The 18805-nt window shown below is 33.7% G+C and overlaps 1 protein-coding gene across 7 annotated transcripts in view; it reads right to left on the reverse strand.

The window, feature by feature from the left end:
- The window catches only part of RELCH (RAB11 binding and LisH domain, coiled-coil and HEAT repeat containing), a 113772-nt gene that overhangs the window by 22820 nt on the left and 72147 nt on the right, over window positions 1-18805 (reverse strand). For 2 of the 7 annotated variants that reach the window (XM_046672262.1, XM_046672259.1), the window contains 8 exons: window positions 16726-16882; window positions 15439-15562; window positions 13576-13624; window positions 11431-11510; window positions 7785-7891; window positions 6448-6547; window positions 1335-1417; window positions 1066-1129 (listed from right to left, as the gene is read on the reverse strand). In XM_046672262.1, coding sequence (XP_046528218.1) covers window positions 1066-1129; window positions 1335-1417; window positions 6448-6547; window positions 7785-7891; window positions 11431-11510; window positions 13576-13624; window positions 15439-15562; window positions 16726-16882 — 764 coding nt within the window. Of the gene's footprint in view, window positions 1-1065; window positions 1130-1334; window positions 1418-1919; window positions 2003-6447; window positions 6548-7784; window positions 7892-11430; window positions 11511-13575; window positions 13625-15438; window positions 15563-16725; window positions 16883-18805 lie in introns of those variants that run through there. The other 5 variants (XM_046672263.1, XM_046672258.1, XM_046672260.1 and 2 more) reach the window with 4 other exon arrangements.

Raw genomic sequence — 18805 nt, forward strand, 5'->3', positions numbered from 1 at the left:
ATTAATGACTTATATCTTACTCACATTTCCCTAAAAGATATTTTTATTTTAGGATTTAAGAACATGTTGAAATTCTGCCAAGACTGCAAGCTTTGCAGAATGATGTGCTTTTTTTTGGTTGCTTCACCAGTGAAATATATAAGTGAACAAATGGATAAAATTTCTTTCCATAACTAACAAAAATGTATAATTTTTGTTGTAAAAATTCATATGAGAAAGAAATTTTACAAAATGGCTTTTCTTTTTTTTGGTAAAATGTCTATTAGATGGAAAACCTTGTCTTCCATTTAAGTGACTACGTAATATGTCCACAAATAATTTCTCTTCTAATCTACAGGGTTTTTCATTTATATAAGGACATTTCCAATTTGATAACAAAGACTGAAATTCTGATACTAATTTTGAGAAGAGTCTTAATGCTGCAGATAGAACTTAACAAACTTGAAATTAAATCACAGTTTCAGAATCAAAATACACTTTCAGGGAGGAAGATCTTGGTAATCTCCTGAAGCACGCATGACAGAGGGTCTGTCATAGTGATGTGTGCTGCAATGAGATAATACCAGTCCAGCAGACAACTTACAGCTTGATATCAATGACAGTTATGAGAATACAGTCCCCACTGGCCTCCATTTGTGAAACTGAGATAGGTTTGTGTTCCTAAAGTTATCCGGCAAAACAATCTTCAAATCTGTGCAAACTGGCAATCAGGAATTTATGTAGACTGGCCAGAACTCTACTGGGTAATAGAAGGCTTTGGAAGTGATCTGGTTTGAAGGATTATTCAAAACTGCGAGACCCAGGTAGGCTTAAAATAGAACATCTAAGAGTCAGCTTATACTTAATTTTCTAATTGAGAAGAAAGACTAGAGATTTCCTTTAGGATATGAAAACATACTTTGGGTAGGCTATCAAGTTTTCAAATACTGAGATCCTCCTCTGGCCTATAACTAAGAAATAAAACGAAGACCTGATGCTCCCTGCTCCCTACCACTGCATACATGTATGGTAACACGTTATTGTCACATCAACAGTACACAGATATAAATTTCAGTAATTTCCTACCTCTCTTTGAATAACTGTTTCCATAATAGTGCCAAAGGCTGGAATTGTAGCAATTCTGACAGAGCTGTTAGAATTAAAAAAAGAAAGAAACTGAAACTTTCTTTGAGATGAAAAGCTGATGATTATTAAAATGTGTATCAAAGTAAGTACAAGGTAAATATATTGTATTAGTCTCTAGCAATGACAAATTAAATTAAAAAAAAGCAGACCAAGAAGAATGCTCAAAAAGACAGACAGGATAACTTAAGGTCGCAGTCTGTGAAACTCACAATTCAGGATCACTGGACAAGGTAACAAGGGCCGGAGCAACCCGCTTGTCAACTAACGCTTCACTCATGCCTCGAAGAGTCAGCTGTAAACCAGTCAACATGCAATAAAAAATGGTTTGGTAAACTGGAATGAGAACTGGGTTAGCTGTGACTGAGGATGGGCAGGCAGACTCATTGGCCTTTCTTGGTTTAGTCACCCATACGAGACATTAAATGTTAAGCCTTTGGTTCATGCCACTACACTTACTGGTAACAACGTTAGTGAGATTAGCAGAGCATCCCTTCTTGGCTTGGAAGAAATAGTCCACCAGCATGTTTTAAGTTTTGGAAATGTTTATTGAGGACTAATACTATTAATATACATTTTTCAATACATGGCCTCCAAATTAGGCTTACTGTGAAAGTTGACCAAAAAAAAGGATACATGAATAGTAATATGACAAAGTTTAAACCAAGTAAGCAATCCAATATTATTATTTTAAAGAGATAAACATATTCTTCAATGAATTTAAAAGCTGATGGTTATTTCTTGACAGGCGCATTTTGGAAGGGATGCTGAACATAAAAGGCAGGAATGGCACTTACATTTCAGGGTCACTGGAGAGAGTAATGAGAGCAGGAACAACCCTCTGAGCTACCAGAGTTTCATTCACCCCCTTCACCAACAGCTGATTGGTCAGCACAGGGGGTATTCACAGGTGATGCATGGAAAGAGCAAACACAGTGCCACGGGAAGAAGAAAGGAACAACCAAGAGAAAGAGAGAAAACACAAAAGCAAAACCAAAATTAGAAGCTAAGCAAATATTGCTACTAGAGTGCTTTATAAAGGCAGAGAATGCTTAGGAGGAAAGTAAAGCTTAAATAGCCTAGCAGTCCACGAAAACAGAATTCGTCAGAAAATTCAACGGCAGTTTGTACTTTTGGTCAAATGTCTATGCAATTTCCATGTTCAATTAATATGTGATTTAAAAGAAACCTTACTTCTTCTTCTTCTTTTGTTTTTAAAGAAGCTAAAAAGAAGACACATACTGAGTTCTATGGTTAAAATTCTTTAAGCAAATCTGGTGTGATCTTATTATGACCAATAAGGTACAAACTAGACTGTTTTTAAACCAAATGCAAATGGCTAGCAGCCACCACTGTATTGCTTCTGATTGTTCTATAGGAAATAAATTTACAAACTGCACAGAAAAATTCCCAACCTTTTATATCATATAGCTTTCTTGTTTGAGGCACAGAGACACAATGCAGCCGTTGGAAAGCATTACATGTGGGAATCAGATCTGGGTTCAGACTCTAGCTCTCCCTTTATTAGCTATGTGGCCTTGGATATATTACATAATCTCTTGAAACTCAGTTTTTTCATCTGAAAATGGTGATATTGTCATCTACCTTAAAAGATCATTGTGCTACTAACTGCACACAGTATACTTAAATATTGTGTCTAACAAAGGCTAGGCATTCGAGAAATGCGAGTTTAATCATTACGACTACTCCCAGGATACAAGATTTGTGATATATTTGGAAAAAGAAATTATTAATTAAAAAATTTTTTTGGCTGGTCCAAGTAGTTAACATCTACAAACAGTTCTTTGTTTTGCATTTCTCTAAAAGGTCAAATAAAAAAAACATAATCAGACCCATCTCTATAATTTAATCATAAATGATTCATTTAGCAACCTAAACTGGAGAACAAGAGAACAATATTGAGTAGTATGTATTTTGTTTTTATAAAAATTACTGAATTTTATGAGCTCAACAGAGAAGGGTAACATCCTAATCCTACATTCTCAATTTCAGAAGGTAAACACCAATTAATCCTAAATGCTAATCAATCTGTTCACCTTGCAATGGAACAATCCTCATGGAAGATGGAAGATGCCATGGAATTTTCAGTTACGAAAACCCAAACTGTGTGCATATGTTAACACATTCCTCCTACATAACACATCAGAGAGAGCAGAACTCACTTTATATAAAGATTCTTAGTTTTACAATAATGCATTGCCATTTAACAACTGATTCACTTCAGAATCTATTTCAGTATTCTAAAATAATTTTTATAAAAAACCATGGATAATTAGGTAGGAATAAAATGGCAAAAGAACTTTTGTTACTACCTTAAACACTACAGACGTCCTGTAGAAAGAAATAAGTGGAAAAAGTTCAAATATTGTTAAATAAAACTTTCTTCTCTGTATCATTTTATAAATAAGATAGCTTAGATTTGAATCCTAAAGTGTATCCTGATGTCTGTTATCTTGTGCCAGCCAAAAAGCATTAAGAAAAAAACGATAATCTAGGGGACAAGTTAATTTTTCATTGCTCTGGCATTTTTAAGTTTAATTTCTTTAAGCTAGAAAATCAGAAAGCAAAATTTAACAGGTACCAGTTATTACACACTTTACACACAATATATCATTTCATCTTAAAATCTGATGAGGTAAGTACAATTATCAATGTTTTAACAGATGAAGAAACTGAGTGTTAGAGAAGTTAAGTAACTTGTCCAGGGCTTCAGAGCCAATAAGAAGTGGAGCTAGAAAATGGACTCAGTCACATTGTCTTAAAAGGCCATCCCTTTTTTGACTTGTCGTCTAATGTTACATGCTTAATTTCCTTGTGATTGATATAAGAAATCATTATATAAAGTTCTTTTCCATATCTTTTGGGAAATCCATTATGTTACACTAGGAGTCACATGATAAAGTCTCTTTATAAACCAATTTCAATAATAATTTACTACTTCAAAAAGTAATATACTGTCTTATTTAACGATGAGAATAACATGATTGATTGGGTTTCCCCTTTTAGTCCTGCTGTATGAAAACTCAGAGCTAAGTTCAGTTTCAATTTCACTAAGTAACTCCTATTATGTTCCTGATATATCCATTTCTCACTTTCTTTTCAAGTTTCTGGTCGCACATTACAAAATTTTTTTCTTTTTAATTTTAGATGTCCTTTTTTTTATATTTTTATTTTGAATTAACTCATTTTGAGGGAAAGCAGGCACAACTATAAATAATATAGTATTGCTATCAATAGAAGTCTCATTAAATATTTATTCTTTTAACACAATTTTGTACAAAATAAGGGTCCCTGACAAAAATGTAACTTTAATTTTTCCTGATGACTTTTACTGGCATGCTCAGTGAAAATTTTTTATCATAAATGAACTTGAAAAAATATTGAAATAAGTCTTTCAAATTAGACTCAGAAGTTCATAATCAATCCGAGAGAACACAGAAAACTGCTTAAGCAGAGGCATAGTTTCCAGACCAGCACTGACAACACAGAAGCCAGAACCAGACAAGAGCCACGTGTAAGAAATAAGGTCAGAAAAACCCAAAAACAAACATAAAAGGGAGGATGCTTCATTTTACCTATTTATTTTCATTTGTATGGTATGCTTCACCAATGCATACATACATTTTAGAAACAAATGGTTTAAGAGAAAGAAATTGCTTTTATGGTCTTAGAATAAAATCCTATGAAGAGGGTACATTAAAGAACTAGCTCTTCATTTAAAAGGATGCTTTTTCATTTTGGGGGAAGGACGAGCTAAAGAAAGATTTTGTTCTTTCATGGTAATGACTCTTTATTATCATACTGAATAATGAAAAATTATTTATACCCAAAGTAATTTATACTAGACATCAAACTGAATTTTTAATTTGGCATTCACCTTGACAAAGAACACTTGATTATAGTTTTTTTAATCAAATATTTATAATAACTGAAGGAATAACATGGACAGAGGATTTTCAATCTCCTGATAACAATGGAACGTTTTTAGATTTCAAAAATCTATTTTATATATTTAAAAGTTTTAGAAGGTATATATTTTAAATAGGTAAGTGCTCTAGCCTTTAAATTACAATTTATCTTAAACTGTAGAAAAATTCTGAAATTCAGGAAGCATTCAATTATCTAATCTTTCTCTGGAACTAAATACTTTAAGATATTTTAAGAATCACATGCATATTAGGGACAATTTTAGTTTGAATAAATATATATTCCTTAAACTATTACACTATTTTGTGAAGTGACAGCATAGATTAAAAATCAACAATAACGATAATGATAGTTAACATTTATTATGCTCTTATTATGTGCTAGACACTGTATTAAGGGCTTTATAAGTATTAATTCACTTATTAACAAAAATCCTTTGGGATGGATACCTATTATCATCTTCATTTTGGAGATGAGGAAACTAAGGCACACAGAAGTCTGACCTTGCCATCAATTGGCAGAGACACACTAAGCCCAGGCAGTCTGGCTCCACGGCAAGACTCAGGAGCAAGAAGAAACACTCTAAACTAATTTTAGTGCTCAAAAACAAGTCCTATCACAACTAGAGGGACCCACAACTAAAATATACAACTGTGTACTCGGGGGCTTTGGGGAGAAAAAGGAAAAATAAAATCTTAAAAAAAAAAAACAAGTCCTAGAAATATCTATATATAAACATACCAGGCTATGACATAATGTCCTCCATGATGGGTACAAAAGATAGGTATTTCAATTGTCTTACTTAACTTGGGTAGGCGGCAATTTAAGAAAATCTAGTTAAATTATACCAACAGTCTCTTCTCTCTTATAAGTCTATGGGCAGTTAATGAATAGGGATGTTATACCAGCTATGATGTGTGAGGGAATAATGAACTAGGAGGAATCAATAAAATAAATATTTCCATAATCGCAATAACTGATTTTTCAGTGCTACTCATGAATCCAACTATCTTTTACAACTTTAAAGATATCCTACATTGTTTTAGTTTAGTTTAGTAGCCATTTACCTCGGTAACAGAAAAATATAGTTAGAAACATTTACAGAGGATGGGAATTAAAATAAGATTTAAAAGAAAATTTGAGAAATGGAACTAATAATAGAATAACATCCAAGGAACCAATAAGGCTGGAAACATTCTTAATATGTCAAAGCTAAATCTCTGCCCCATCACACAGTCCACAACTAGATACCGTTCAACGCCATGAAATAGACATCAATATAGCACAGTTTGCAAAGGCTTTTCTTTTTTAAACATCCCCTTCCCCCTCTTCCAAAGAAAATCATAATCTGAACCAGCAGAAGCCTTGTTCCCATACCTCAAACATTCTAGCAGCAGTGCACCTCACAAGTGCTGACGTGTGGACAACACCATACCATAAGACAGTTAACAGTAATTCGTGGTAGGCTGGATTTGCACTGAAAGAAAAACAGTCAGTGTTAAAAGTGAGAGCCACAGTGCCTTATGGTGTACTGAGAACTACTACATTTATAAGGAAGATCAATGATAAAAATATATGTAAAACATATGTAATTAATTACTGTGTATGGTTTAATAAGTTACATCCAAGAGTCTTTAAAAAAGGAAGTCACCTTATAAAGCTCTAAATTTTTAGCATATTCAGGAATTATACTTTTAGCTTCTCTAAGCATTTGCAATTATAATAGAATTTTCAACTCTTTAATAGCATAAAAGTTAAAATTATTAAAAAAAAAAGAAAAAGAAAATTTACCTAAGAGAAAAAAGAAAGAGTACTGGACTAAGAGTCAGATGGATAAGTTACAATCTCTGCAAGTCTTAATTCCTGCATCTATAAAACTTGGGGAAGTGGGGCCGGCCCTGTGGCCTAGTGGTTAAGTTCACACACTCGGCTTTAGTGGCTAGGGGTTCACCAGTTTGGATCCTGGGTGTGGATCTACACACTGCTCCTCAAGCCATGCTGTGGCAGCATCCCACATAGAAAAACTAGAATGACTTACAACTAAGATATACAACTATGTACTAGGGCTTTGGCGGGGGGAGGGGGAAGAAAGGAAGATTGGTAATAGATGTTAGCTCAGGGCCAATCTTCCTCAACAACAACAACAACAACAAATTGAGGAAGCAATATATGTCCTATTTACACCATATGGTTGTTGTAGGATCAAATAAGATCAACTCAAATCATCTATATGGAAGGGTTAGTTGGTTGTGAAGTCTATCCAAATGCAAGATAGTATTTTTAATAAAGGCATAAGCCTGTTTTCAGTAAAGAATGAGATAAAACTATGCTAGCAGCTAGATGATGTGATTATGAGCAGGACTAGGCAAATCAAATGGAATGGAAAAAGGAGGCTGATCAGCTGGCTTTCACTTGGGGCTCCTTTTTCAGTTTTGGAAAACTAAATCTTTTTCAAATCTGTACTTATTTCTCCACCTGCTTCAAAGAAAACATATATCTGTACCCTTCCCCTCACTCTTTTATTACAATGTATTGATTACAAAATATTAAGAATATACAAACAAGCAAAAACAAAAAACAAAAAAAACTTAAGTCACAAAACCAAGAGATTTGGTGTGTATGCTAATCTTTTTAGACTAAAAATATGTACTCTATAAATCCAATTTTAAAACTTTATTATGACTTTACGAAAACTATAAAGCTATTATTTTTACCCCAGTTCCACAAAAGAAGCCTTCAGGCTATCCAGAGGAGCATGAGATAGTGACAGGAGGGTCATTACATCTTCTAAGAATCCAACTAACAGTTTTCGGTCTTCTTCCTACGGAGGAAAAAGACTGATAATGAATTTCCAAGCAACCAAGTAGAATCAAAACCATAATTTCCTATTTATAAGTAGAAAATTTTACCAAAGGGGAAATATCCAAACTTGGAAGCATTTTAATTAAAGATATTTAGTAAGCATATCATGCTTACAATAATATGAGGACAAATACTATGTTGATTCATAGGTTTAGACCTGTGCTGTCCCATATGGTAGCCACTCACCACATGTGGTTACATTTAAATTTAAATTAAATATGAAGTAAAATAAAAGCTTCTGTTCCTTAGTTGCACTCGCTACAATTCCAGTGCTCACTAGCCATGTGTGGCTAGTGGCTACCTTATTGGACAGCTCAGATATAGATTATTTCAATCACTGCACAAAGTTTTATTAGACAGTCCTGATTTAGAACATAAAAGGGTATATTCTTTCATTAAAATTTACCAATTCCAGCTCTCATTAATTTTGGCTCTAAATATTTAAATACAAACTACTAAACAGTTATCCCCCTAATAGTAGAAAATTGATTTCCAAGAAATTATCTTCGCAATATCTTAGTGGTGAGAAGCTGAATGTGTGCTGAACTATAGAATATTGTGTTCTTAAAAGAAATAGCAGCACCCTTGATTAAAAAATAATCTATATTTTTCCTAGAACTCTCATATGATTCGGCAATTCTACTTCTGGGTATTTATCCAAAGGAAATGAAAACACTAACTCAAAACGATATCTGCACCCATGTTCACTGCAGCATAAAAAAAACTATATTTTTCAAACTTTAACAAACCATTATTATTTTCATAATCAGAAAACATTTTTCTTACACAACACTCTTTCTAACACAAAAAATGTGTTAGAAAAAGCGAGTCTGCTAAGTTAGAAAGTTAAAAAAATAACTGTATGTTAAATTAACCTGAATCTGTAAGGGAAGAGAATCTGACATTCTATCAGGAAATAAAATATAATAAATTAGAGTCAAGTTTTTCGTCATTAGGGATATATCAGATCAACAATAAACAGCTTCTGGATATATCAATAGATCCGTGAGGAAGACTGGATTACCACCTACCATTTTTTTCTACACAGTCAGGTTAGTTTAGAATGAATGAGGCAGAGATAAAGAATTGACAAAAATAATAATCAGCATGAACAAAGGATGGATAGAGCAGTTTTAGAAGATGACAGCCTACTTAATGAAAAGCTTAGACAGTGACAGAGAGCATTACAGCTACACTGAAATAAAGATTTCACTCATTTTTAATTGCCTGAGATATCAAATATAGAATATTCATATATTTGGAAAACAAACTGTAAATCTGAAAAACCCTAAGTGTGAAATAAAAGTTATGAAATACACTTCTAAATGAGCATGGATCCTTTTGATTTGAAAATTTACTACAATTCAAGTTCTCATTTTTGAAATCTCAAGAAAAGTAACATTACTTTTGTATTTGAGTCAAAATAATTTTTGTTTACCAAAGCATTCAGGAAAGTGACTTTTACCTTAACAGAAAATTCTCAGTAACAGAAATATTAACTGCTGGTGTGTGCTTCCTAAAACAAGTAACACTGGCAACCTACACAGCTGCCTCAATTCACACGTAACAACTGAAAAGTTCTTATCTCTTTAGATATTTGGGCTTCATGATAGTGACTCAGAAGACATGTCCTTATTCATTTCTTCAATGAATCTATCCTGAGGGCCAACTATGAGGCAAATCTTGTACTTGGTCCTTTATTATGCTTTAAAATACTATTTATGGGAGGCAGCCCAGTGGCGCAGCTGTTAAGTTTGCACGTTCGCTTTGGCGGCCCGGGGTTCACTGGTTCAGATCCCGGGTGCGGACATGGCACTGCTCATCAAGCCATGCTGTGGCAGGCATCATAAAATATTACTTTATATTTTATATGGCAGACATATAAAATAGAGGAAGATGGGCACAGATGTTAGCTTAGGGCCAATCTGTCTCAACAAAAAGAGGAGGACTGGTGACAGGTAGTAGCTCAGCGGTAATCTTCCTCAAAAAAAAAAAAAGAAAGAAATACTATTTATGGTCAAAATCAGCATACTAACCAAACTTCCAGGGGTTAAAAAAATATTGACATCACACTTGTTATTATGCTGGAATAGCTTCCAAAATTAAAGAGAGAGGAGAATGCTATGCATACTATTGTGTCTGGCAATGTGCTAGGACTTAATTTCCGTGAATTTAAAAGAACAATAGAGACAGTCTGTTAAGGTTAAGAGACTTAAAATATCCTACACAGAGATTCTGTGTGTATCTATATTATGAAGTAGTCTTAGAAACTACTGTAGAAAAGAAAAGTTTAAAAGAATACTGTGCTACTGTAACAGAGTTGGAGCTTCTATTACAAGGTATCATGTGATGTCGCAGAACTGTATTTAATACTGTGAGATGGCTCAAATCTGTTTCAGAAGAAGAGTGCAATACATATGCATTTCTTTACTTTGAGTTCAAGGAAATGTTTTTAGACATTAATGAAGGAAAATTCAAGAAAAAAGGTCTTCCTTTTTGATTCTCATATTCTAATTTCTAAAAATGCTTTATCCTGAGTCCGTATTTTCTCACTTTACTGGCGGGACTACCTCACACTTAAAAATGACTGATATGCCTTAATACATGTCATATGTTATTTATTTAAAACAATGTTAAGGTGAGTATGGCAGTCTGTTACGCTGGTGACCATCAATGAACCACACTTCCTGGTTCGCGCCCTTGTTTAGTTCCTCCTCTTGAATCTGAGCTGGGGCTGTGACCTGCTTTAACCAACAGAATGCAGCAGTAGTGATGTGCTAATTCCAGGCCTAAACCTTAGCTGAGCAGATTCTGCTTTTGCACTTTTGGGAGCCCTGAGGCACCACATAGTAAGTCTGGCTCTACTGCTCCAGAGGCCCTGTGGAGAGAGAGGCCCAAGGACTACAAGGAGACTGAAGGCCAGCCATCCAAGCTGAGTCCTCTGCCAACCAACCAGCTGCATGCAGCAAGAGTGACCACCAGCAAGACTATCAGAAGAGACACCTGGCTGAGCAAAGCCCATGAGCAAATAAAACAATTAAAATAAGCCCTTATGTTTTGAAGTAACTTATCATGCAGTAACAATTAAGAAAAACAAAGTATTATTAAAAAGCAGTTTGCTAAAAATGGCGACAGAGTATAGTATTCTCCGGTGTTCTGTAGTTTGCCTCACCTAACAGGTATGATTTACTTATTGTTTAAATAAGAAGTCATCATGAAACACACAGAAATTCCGCGAAATAAGTGAAACCCAACATTTTTAACAAAATATCAAGAAGCACAGTCTTTAAATTTATTTGTTCAATGGCGATTTTACTTGGACTTATTCAAATATGCTCTCCACTATAAATTATTTATTGAATAAAATGAATAAATACATTTTGTTTCCCTTATGAGTAAAATTTTCACTTATACATACATTAAAAAAATATTCTATTAGGTATCTTTGTAAACAGAGAGTGCTTTTACATTTTCTAGTAAAAGGACTTTTTCCCTTACCTGAATATAACATGTAAGGACTCCTGTTGCATAAATGGGGACAGTAGCTTTAGTGAGGACCCCATTTCCTGCTGAGGAATCTAAAATCATTAAAACAATTTTAAAAATCCGAGCATGTTTTAAATGTAAAGCAAAAAGTCATAATGCAAATTATATTTAAAATTACAACTGGTTACAAGGCTTACAAATAAATATTATCATTACTTCGGAAAATATTTTGATTAAAACACATATCCACTGGTTATTGTAAAAATACAACATAATACTTTTTATAGAGCCATTAGCATAAACATTTTTGATAGATGGGAAAAAACTTTGGTAACCAAAATGAGATGCTACACTTCTAAGTCCAGAACCAGAAATCAAGGCTTTCTTTGAGAAGCTCCCAAGGGTCCATATAAGCAGGTCTTTATAAAATTTTTACCTTCACTTTGTAGTATTCAGTAAAACGTAAAGGTACTTAGTTAAAAGGAAGTGCCTAGATATATATTATTTAATCTGCTTCCAGAGATGAGATACTACCTAGTTTCCAGTACTAGCCTAGTTCCAGAGCCCCTCCTGAATCCTCTATAGGGATTTCAGCCAGAAAGTACCCTGACTATTTTCATGGAAGATGGAGGAGTCAGGTTAAGTAAAGCAGGGGACAGGTGAGTGCCCCGTGACTCCAGTAAAATAAGAGATTTTCTTATGTAGTACTCGTACATGATTTCAAAAGGAAACTTCCACAGATGATCTGACAGTTAGTATTCATAGACCAACAGCTCTTGCTTACTGATGTTTAGGCATTGTTTTAAGTGCTTTATATTTGCTTCTATGTATTCAAAATTGTGTTATTACTTTTTTCTATTTTTATATGGTCAAATTCTTTTCAGAAAGTAGTATATAAAGAAATTAAGTTAAAAAGATGTATTTAATTCACTGGTCTGAAGAATTTTAGCAAAAAGAAAGTTCCATTTTCATATCAATTAGTATTTGAGGTTTGTTTATTCTCTTGGTAAGAGCAATTTTTTCTTTAGGGGAGTACTGATGTTGGTTAAGTGTAACTCTGGTAGTTGGGAGGTAAATCCGAGGCTAGGAACACAAGCTTAACTTGAATTCACAGATATGGACTGTATATACAGGGGTTAATAATCACTTCCTATATAAACAGCTAAACATTCATAGCTAACTAATAATTCTAAAAGCTGTCAATTTCCAAAATATGTAAAAATTCTTCACTAATTTATCATCAGAATAATTAATTAAACAGATAATACTAAGTATTAGGCATTCCAAACATTTAACCCTTTAGAAAGCTATTAAATATAAACTTGGAGAAGCATTTGTCAAAAAAACAAAACACAACTCATCAATGTTTTCAAACTTAAAAGAAAATGATTCATTTATTTATTCTCTATCTCCAAGGACAGCCAAAAATGGAGTTCTCTAGATGACTCAAAAAAAAAAAAAATCAAATCACTAAGGTTGAAGTGAGATAAGAATTATCTATACACTGAAAGTCAACCAAGTTAGAAAAAAAAAGGAGTGGGGCTATACATTTTTTTCTCTAAAATATTCCACCATTTATTCCTAGAAACTAGAAAAATACACAAGGACGTAACATCCACACATAAACGAGTCCCTAGGCCAGCAGTGCTATAACTAGATTTCTTAAGACAGATGAGTGAAAACTATCAACAGAGCGGCTAGAGCCTCACATTCAAGCCTGTAGTTTCTTTAAGATCTCATGTTTCTTCTTCAAAACATATATGCATATCTTGCATTCTATTCCATTGTTTAATTTTTAAAAGTTTTAAATAATTATGAATTGAATGCTCTTTATTTTGTAAATTTCAGTTATCTTGAATATACCACTTCAAAGCTCCAAGGGTACAAGTATTCAGTTTGAGAAGCTCAGCCTTAGGTCAATTAGATTACAATGAAAGTAGATATTTACAATCAAATTGACAAAGATTAATCTCACTGCCACCTCACAGGAAGGATATTAGAGGCGACACAGTTTTAAAACCAAGAACTCCATAGTATAAATTTTCCTTTTCAATTGTGCTTGTTAGTTCGTTTATACAACTTGCATATAATGAATATAGTATTCTTCCTTAGTAAAGAGATTCAATTATTTTTAAAAGTAATAACAAACAAACTTACCAATGTTTTCTTCAGACAGTCTTAAAATCTCCTGGAACTGAGGTTTTACCTAAGCAATCCAAAGAAAAGATCCAAAAAGTCTCAGGTTCAACGGACCAATCAATGATTAAACAAATAAAATGTTTATGGCTGCTACTACTACTCTTTATTTTGCTTTATAGACCATTGATGCAAGTGGTCAGAAATGTAATAATTTTAAGAGACTAGGATAAAAGAAGAATAAAGTTACTGAAATTAACACCTTTAGAGAGAAAATATTTTAAAAATCAATTCAGATCAGCAAGTATATTCTGAAGGGCCTTTGGTTTCCTTCACTAAATTAATTTCCAAAATGATTTTAAATTCTTGAAATACTACCTCCTAAAATTGAACTTGATGATACAAAGGTTATGTAGGTAGATATTATACGATTAGAATTATTGAAAAAAAAATCTGCTGTATTTAAAAGGAATAAAAAGGAAATTCCATTCATTTAGGGCATTCAATAAGTAACATATTCATCATGTGATATCCATCTGCTTAGATTAATCTTTTATTTTAACTTCCTTAAAATTTAAATTTAAACATCAAGTACAGAATTTAACTTTAATATTTTAAGTTAGAGCAAATGTCGTTTCAATTTTTTATTATTAACATTATATAAGATTTCAGGCCACTGAAGTCAACCACTTATTATTAAGTGCGAAAGTGGACTCCTACTTGCTTTTGCAAAAATAAATAGTAATAATAGCTCCTTCTTTTGGAGATGTCAAACAATTTTTGCCAATATTAGTAAGAGTAAAATCAAATTACATTTGTTTAGTAATTAGATGCTAGTAAAAATGATCTTCCTTCTTCCACAGTAACAACAAGTTCTGATTTTTGCCCTCCTAATGGCAGGTCAGGCATATTAACTTATATATTCAACTTAAACTGAGGTGAAGATTAAAGATTAATCTTTAATTAAAAGATTAATCTACAGAATCATACAGAAACAATTTCTTCATTTCACACACGAAAAAGCTAAGCATAGTTAATTATTTATTATAGATCACAAATATAACAGGGCCGTAATCCATTTTCTGAATTTTCTTCAGTTCACTATACCAAAATGTTTGGCTTTAAATGTTTCAATAACTACAGATTCAATAAGAAAGAGCTGCACAAAATTCTTACCTTTTAAGTGTCTTTATTAACATTTGATTATAGCAACTACATCTTTTTATGTTTTTATTAGGTCTGTAAAGAACTGGCTTAACAATATGGTATGAAGACAAATGGATTAACAAAATTAAAGAAGAAACTGGGATCTAATGACATTCCAATTTTAACATCTAAAACTACAAACTAAACTGGCTAGGCAAATGTGACAAACAATACTTTTGGTAGTGACTGAAATATGCAGTATTTATCTCAAATTTCCATGTTATTCTAAGAAGCTGGCATCCTAGCAGGAAGTCTTCTATATAAGTAGCTTTGGTCCCACAATCGCCTGAGGTTTTGAGCAAAGTGGGCTGAGCAAAGAGCTGCTTCCTGAATCTGTGGTAGATGGTAAAGTACCAGAAGCATAATCAAAGAAGTGCAGTTGAGTTCCCTAGCTGATAATTCCTATGCTGGAGATCTTTGAGATATTTACAGTGAGGAGGTCTTATATCAAATTCTGAATACAAACTAAGTTTAGGCTAAAGCATCTTCTGAAAAATCAATAAACGTAAGAATAATACTGACTAGAATTTTCTTTTACTATCATAGTTTTATAAGATATTAAAAGATAATTAGAGTAAAAGAAGGGCTCAAGCTTTTATTTACTCTGTTACAGTTTAATTAACACATCACATTTCAACGTCTCTTGCATATAAGAAAATATGGAATACAAGTTTTTACCTTAGTGTTTGTAAAAATTTTGCCAAATGTCCGGCAAAGGCGCCAGAAAAATCTGGAGAATTCATGGACACAGGCAGTTGAAGTAACATTAATTTTGCCAACTATTTCTATAAGTTGTGGCAACCTGAATATGAAAGGAAAGAAAAATAGGTAGGGGATACACATAAATTACTATTTCCTTGCCAATTTCTGAAACAAAGCAAATCTAACAACCTTTTCTGTTTTGCTTTTCATAGCCAGTAAAATTGGAAAGCAAAAGAGTTGTTTGGAACCCATTTTTGGGGGTGGGAAGGAGAGGGGAGGGAGCCTTTGAAAAGGTCTTAAGTATACATTCTACTGTACAAACTTATTGCAATAAAATATATGAAACCTTAATGGTAGAGTTCTGAGTATAGAGTTAATGAGACTTAAATCAATGTATTTGATGCTCTGTATAAGAGCATGGCCAACATGGCATCCATTTCACCCTCAAAAATGAGAAGTCTGGATATAGTTTAAAATCCATCACCACTATTAGACAACAAGCCAGCAGACAGGTCCTTTTTTAATTTATTTTTTGGTGAGGAAGATTGGCCCTGAGCTAAAATCTGTGGCCAATCTCTCATTTGTTTTTTTAAGATTGGCACCTCAGCTAACATCTGTTGTCAACCTTCTTTGTTTTCCTTCTTCTCCCCAAAACCCCCCAGTACATAGTTGCATATTCTAGTGGTAGGTCCTTCTGGCTCTGCTATGTGGGACACCACCTCAGCATGGCTTGATGAGTGGTGCTGGGTCTGCACCCAGGATCCGAACTGGCGAAACCCTGGGCCGCCGAAGCGAAGTGTGCAAACTTAACCACTCAGCCACAGGGCTGGCCCATCTTTTATCTTTTTTCTTTTTTCTCCCCAAAGCTCCAGTACATAGTTGTATATCCTAGCTGTAAGTCATTCTAGTTCTTCTATGTGGGATGCTGCCATAGCAAGGCTTGATGAGCAGTGCATAGGTCTGCACCCAGGAACCAAACCAGTGAACCCTGGGCCGCCAAAGCGGAGCATGTGAACTTAATCACTTGGCCATGGGGCCGGCCCCCAGATAGGTCCTTTTGACATAATATAGCAGTACCATCTTCATAGATAAATAACTACACATCCAATGGTGTAAATCTCCTCTCCTAAAGAAGTTTACCATAGATGATGCCAAGTTATATCTTGTTATATTTTGTCCATCAGTGCCCAGGCTAAATATAGTGAGATACCTTCCATTCAACTGACTGAGGTGTACCAAATAAACATGGAGGTAGTAACTTACAATTGATTGACAACCCATAGTAAACTCTCCCAGCCTGTTGTACCCTCGTGTTCCAGCTGGTGGTCATAAAGTTGCAGTAGCACTGCCAATTGCTCCCGACTTCCAATAATAGTAGACACATCTTGAAGAGGCGACATAGGCCGAGGGAACCTAGTCACTATAAATAACAGAACAAATTTAACAAAGCTCAAAAATTAAGAAGATTTTATGAGACTAAATAGTTAATAAACAAATACTGTAATGAAATAGTTTGCTAGTGAAGAGTAAATTTTCTTTTAGGTTAAATTAAAATTGGTCCAACGATAACATCTTAGCTGAAATACAGATTTGAATTTGATTTAAAACAAATAGAAATACTGTAATTCCACCAGACTGTTTATTTCAATGAACTAGTAAATATGATAACATTTTCCCTTCAGGGAGTAAGAAACTAATAGGTCAACAGCAGGGAACAAATTGTTTACTACCAGAGAATAATGATATAAAATACATTAAAGCTGGAGCTGAACAGGCTTCTTAAGTATTTAATCTCCAATATTGAATGCTTTATTTAAAAAAGACTTTCATAGTTTGATAAACATTAAGTTAACACAAAGTATTAAAACCAGTGACCAGTAAGATAAGGCAAAATGCATTATAAATATTATAACCACGGTCTCATGTATACACTTTAAAAGTTCTGGGGGAAAACTGAAAAACGTACTTTTAAAATTATATAAATAAAACATGAATATACACTAGTATATTTTAAAGTTTGAACATATCAATAAAATTTGTGATCCTATAGATCATAATTAGATCCCTAAGTCACACTTCTTGGATGGCTGTTAAGTGAATAATGCAGGCCAACAGCTCATTAACTGTTAGTCAGAAACTCCTAATGACCCAACAACTACTGTGTAGAGGCTAACAGCCTAAAAAGACACAAATAAGGATGCATTAATATGTTTCTCAAAACATATTAATGGCTTAATGATAATATTAAACTTAAGAAAATATGAAACACACTAATTTTAAAAATACTCAAAGACAAAATTAAGATTGTCTTCCTATGCTGCCTAGGCTTTTAACAATATATTAAGTACAGATAAAGGTTATCCCTTGCTAGCTGAACTCTCCTATTTGCTATCATAATATAAAAACAAACAAATAAATGAACTTGGGTAACATGGTATCCCTCACTATCTGAGGTTTCTGCTCAAGTTCTCACTATTCTCAACCCAGGAGTTAAATAGATTTAGATGGTGAGGGATATTTGTACTTCATATTTCTATATCATGTCAAAGCATATCTGATATAAGTTCAAACAGGGTTATATCACATTGGTCACAATCTTCTATACTATGATGGAATGAATGTTATTCCTTCCAAAATAATGACAAATTATTGAAAACCAATGGAATAGTTAAAAGTAAAGTAGAAAGTCAAGATTTACTGTAGGAAAAGTGACATTCAAAGATTTAAAGCTAGGTCCAACAGAGGCAAAGCAATGTCAAGAAATAAGCAATTACTTGGATAACTCAGTTATTACATACAAGCAGTCAGAATGGTCTAGGAGCCTCAAACACTATTCTATTTAACAGGATTTTTAAAAATTTGAGCATCTAACTTAAAGCAATACAGAAAGGTCCCCAGAAAGCCATTTTTCTTTTTAAGATTTTATTTTTTTTCCTTTTTCTCCCCAAAGCCCCCCGGTACATAGTTGTATATTCTTCATTGTGGGTCCTTCTAGTTGTGGCATGTGGGATGCTGCCTCAGCGTGGTTTGATGAGCAGTGCCATGTCCGCACCCAGGATTCGAACCAAAGAAACACTGGGCTGCCTGCAGCAGAGTGCACGAACTTAACCACTCGGCCACGGGGCCAGCCCCCAGAATGCCATTTTTAATAGTGTGGCAAAACATCAGCATTTTATCGTCAACAAAATAACCACAGTTACACAGCAATACAACAGCTGTTATGACTCTTTAATGTATTTCCCTCTCACTAGAATGTAAGCTCTATGATGGGAGAGATTCCTGCTTTATTCATGAGCGTATCCCAAGTGTTTAAAATAGTGCCTGACATAAATATTAACTAACA

The sequence above is a fragment of the Equus quagga genome, chromosome 9 (assembly GCF_021613505.1).
Source record: "Equus quagga isolate Etosha38 chromosome 9, UCLA_HA_Equagga_1.0, whole genome shotgun sequence".
Classification (NCBI taxonomy): domain Eukaryota; kingdom Metazoa; phylum Chordata; class Mammalia; order Perissodactyla; family Equidae; genus Equus; species Equus quagga.